Source organism: Phaethon lepturus, unplaced genomic scaffold, assembly GCF_000687285.1.
Source record: "Phaethon lepturus isolate BGI_N335 unplaced genomic scaffold, ASM68728v1 scaffold26638, whole genome shotgun sequence".
In the NCBI taxonomy this organism is placed as follows: domain Eukaryota; kingdom Metazoa; phylum Chordata; class Aves; order Phaethontiformes; family Phaethontidae; genus Phaethon; species Phaethon lepturus.
In genome coordinates, this window is record NW_010557310.1 from 858 (window position 1) to 4,993 (window position 4,136).

At 36.0% G+C, this 4,136-nt stretch overlaps 1 protein-coding gene across 1 annotated transcript in view; it reads right to left on the minus strand.

Moving 5' to 3' along the window:
• Positions 1–361: 361 nt before the first annotated feature.
• The window catches only part of LOC104625180 (protein dopey-1-like), a gene marked incomplete at its 3' end in the record, with an annotated part of 13,534 nt that continues 9,759 nt past the window's right edge, over positions 362–4,136 (minus strand). The window contains exons 8-9 of the mRNA XM_010292742.1: positions 2,472–2,529; positions 362–986 (exon numbers count right to left, since the gene is read on the minus strand). Of these exons, the coding sequence (XP_010291044.1) occupies positions 362–986; positions 2,472–2,529 (683 nt within the window). The remainder of the gene's footprint in view (positions 987–2,471; positions 2,530–4,136) is intronic.

The window sequence follows — 4,136 nt, forward strand, 5'->3', positions numbered from 1 at the left end:
ATGTCAACTGTGGTTATTACAAATTATGACAAAGAAAACATCGTGGATGCATAAAGTAAACAGGAACATACAAAAATCTAGATTCTACTCTCAGGCTTCAGTTTGCATAATTTATATTTGTCACACCAATATTAATTGGTGTCAAATCCCATGCCAGCAATATTCTTAAAATCTATGAGAAAACAGTTTAGTTTCCAAAAAGCAAACTAATTGATACAGAAGGATACTTACATTTCTGAGAGGAACAGTAAACAGTATTCATGCTTTGTGTGTGTGTTGCTATTACTTTAATTTTTTGGGGGGGAAAAATATTTTAAAATTAATATTTTAAAAGCAAAGAACAAAGAAGAGTACAACTTACCAACTTCAGGCTTCCCGGGATGTAATTCTGAAGTACGGTTTCCTTCAGCGATGTAAACAGGAAAGCTTGAACATTCAAGATACAACTGACAAGCAGCAATAAAGGCAGGAAGGTATTCTTTCGGTGTTTTTTTCTTGTTTGTTTTCTTCACCTTAGCATCAACTTGTGATTCTCTGTCCCATTTTGTGGTCTGTCCTTGCTCTCTAGTGGGGTCCACTGGAAGCTCTGCTCCTAAGGGCTGAGACAAGGAATTACTCTGAATGATATACAGGTTGATAAATCTGGTTAAAAACTGCTGGACATACTCCAAACAGCACTGCATTGCAGTCTTTTGGATTGTTTTCCCACTTCGACTTGCTGTCCCCTGTGTCATTATGGAAGGAGGCTGTACAATGGTTTCCTCAGATCCCACAGTTGATGCTGTCTCAGTCTCTGAGGATGTGCTACCAATAATAGGAATGCCAGGCACACCATGATCTTCATTCAGTGCTCTATCAATGTCATCAGTTGTATCTGCCTGGTATTGTACAAATTCAGTGAATCCACTTTCCGATGATCGACTGCTTGGAGGATTTTCACCATCTTCAAATACATCATTAGGATTTTCAAGTGAAACTGATGGCACCTGAGTGAAACAAAAGTTTAATGACTGTTCAAAATAGGTTATTTAGCTCCTAGTGAGAAAATATTTATTTGCTTCATTTAAAAGCAACAATTTTATTGCACTGTTTAAAATCTATTATGATAAATACATCTTATGGAAAACGACATCCGGCATTTCAGTAAGCTTGCCAGGCCAAGCTAACTGTTAAAACAAACATTGTTTATCAGGTAAAATACTTTAAATATTATTGCTTTTAACACTTTCTTCATATCATAATCATGTCTATTTTTTGTGAAAGAATGCTGAAATGCATAGGTATAGGTATTATTAATTTATACATCATCATAAACCAAAATATTCATACATCAAAAGAAAACCCCTCACTTCCAGCAGGAAGCAGGACATTGAACTATGTTGCTTATGATCACTGTAGCTAGGAAGATTCTTCTAGTAACTTTAGATTTTAGCATTTTCTATAAATGGACAAGATATTCATCTGTTAATCAGAAATCATAAATCTGCAGTCATAAAGGAGTAAAAAATGCCTGCAAGGCAAAGGAGACAAAAAGGAAATGTCAGCCAAGAAGAATGGAAAGACTTAAGAGAGTAGGAAAAAGTATACACTTCCCTGATCACGTTTTTGAAGTTCCCACTGCACAAGTAAATAATTACATTAGATATTATTTTAACCTAGTAACTGTCTAGATATATCACTGATAGACGGTCTAGATATATCACTGATAGAAGAACCACAACTATTAAAGTCTCATCTCATTAGGAAGGCAGGATCAGTGTTATTTAACATTATAACTATAAAGTTGTCAAAACACCTTAAAGAAGTGAACTGTGGAGCTGTAAATGAAGAATAAAATCTTTCATAACCTAAAAACCATGTTTCCCACCTCCACATTTATACTAATAAAGCCAGCTCAACTTCTCAATAAAAGTTATGCTCTTTGACTTAAGAAATTGTCTCTTAAATGTGGATGGAATCTTAATTCATAGATGTATATATAGTACAACTTTAACTAGCATTTTTCTTTTTATATACCAGTCCCAAGGTTTGGAAATTGGGGATTCCTTTCAAATACAAAGTTATAATTATAAAAGAAGAAATAAATTTTCATTTCAAAACTACTAATCATTTGCAAATATAAAGAAAAAAATAATCTCCTGGAAACAAGAAAGAACAGTGAACAGTTGCTCCAGCAACAACAGTTCTTCATGACTCATTGCCTGCCTTAATTCTTCATCAGTTCAGGATATGCACAAATCTGATGAATGACTTCTACTCAAAAAGAACCCATAGCAGCCTTCTGGGCTGCTCTAACCCCCTACAATCTTGCTGGTAACTGGTAGCACAGTCTCTGCTTCCTGGTGAGAATCTGAGGTGAATAGGGAAACAACTGAAACAGAAATGCATGGATCTGCATGAGTAAATGCAGGTAAAAGAACGTGTCCACATACTTCTCATCTAGCTATCTTACCAGCAATGGCAGATGTTACCCGAGATCTAACAGTCTCAGAAGCTGTCTTGCTGTCTGACATCCTAATCACTGGCTGTCTTAAATGCAGAATTTGAGCATAATCTAAAAATCTGATTAACTTTTTCATGAATAAATAAAAACAGAGACATCATTATATATGGTGAATTACACCTTGCTTTACCAGAGATAGAGTAAAAATGAAAAAGAAAATTTGAGATAGTTTTCACTGAAAACTAATACCACATATCTCCTGTGTTAATATGTAGTAAAAAACTTGGAAAGACATAAAGGATGACCCTGTCTTATAAAATATAATGTAAAAGAGATCAGAAACATGGTAATTAATTTCACTCTATCTCTTAACGGAAGCCATGGACACATATAAGTTAGTGGTAACTGAAAGAAAAAGGCTATTTAAGGTTCAAAGGGCAACATCATTCAATCAAAACAGGTTTCATTAAAAAAAAGGCAAAAGAACAAAAACTGTCAGGTATCAGCTGGCTGGAAAGAATAAGGATAGGATCCTGCATAAAAGATACTGGAGTCCTAACGGACAAGGTGAAGACAGCAGTGGACCCTTCTGGCGAAGGAGGACAACCACATACAGGACCGTATTAGCAAAAGTATAGCCAGCAAGTCAAGGGAAGTGATTAGTCACCTCTGCTCAGCGGTTTTAAGACCACATCTGGAAGAGTGTGTCCAGTTTGCACCTATTAGTGCAAACCAAAAATTGATGTACTGAGTAAGTCCAGTGCAGGGCCACCACAGGAACACCCAACATAGACAGAAAGCTCAGAGTTGGATTTGCTCAGTCTTAAGAAAAAGAATGCAAAGAATTGTGGAGCGGGAGAAGGTGTCTTTATTGCTGCCTGTGACTTCCCATTAGATAGTTGAAAAGATAGAGGCATGCTCAGAAATCTACAGCAAAAGAACAAGAGGCAACAAACACAAGCTGCAACAATGGAAATTCTGATTAAATAACACAGCGCAAACAGACAAGCTCTACAAAGAAGTTGGTGCATCTTCATCCTTGGAGATACTCAAAACTATGCTGGGTATGATCCTGAGCGACTTGACGTAGCTTTAAAGCAAAATCAAAGTTTGAAATCAGCCCTGCTTTGAACAGTGACCTGCAACTGTCACTTCCAACCTAAATTATTCTATGACGTTCCTCCAGTTTCTTCAGCTGGAGAACAAGGATTTCAGGGCATGTCACTTAACACACCTTATAGAGCCATGGCTGTGTACACCAAACTAGACAATGTTAAGAGAGAAAGAAAGAGCTGATGGCTGGTTTGTTTATTCTATTTCTTTATTAAATGATTCTCAGAACCTAACAGTGATAGTAAAATAACTGATGAGTATTAATAAGATGCACATAAATTGGGTGAAAGAATTTACATATGCCCAATACATAATCAAAACGGAGAATTCTTCTGAATCCAGTTATTCTATATGATCAGACTCAGGAAGTGCATTACAACTTCAAACCTTAGTTGATTAGTTCATTCTTGGGCCCTGATTCTGAAGTGATTTATACATGTATAATATTAAATCTAGATAAAAACCCTTAAGAATCAAGACCTTTTACCAGAATGAAGTGCACACTTTCTTTTGATGATCCAAGTTTCATGCGTATTGTTGTATATTAAACTAAATCTAATCAGACTTGTAGGTGGTTCAG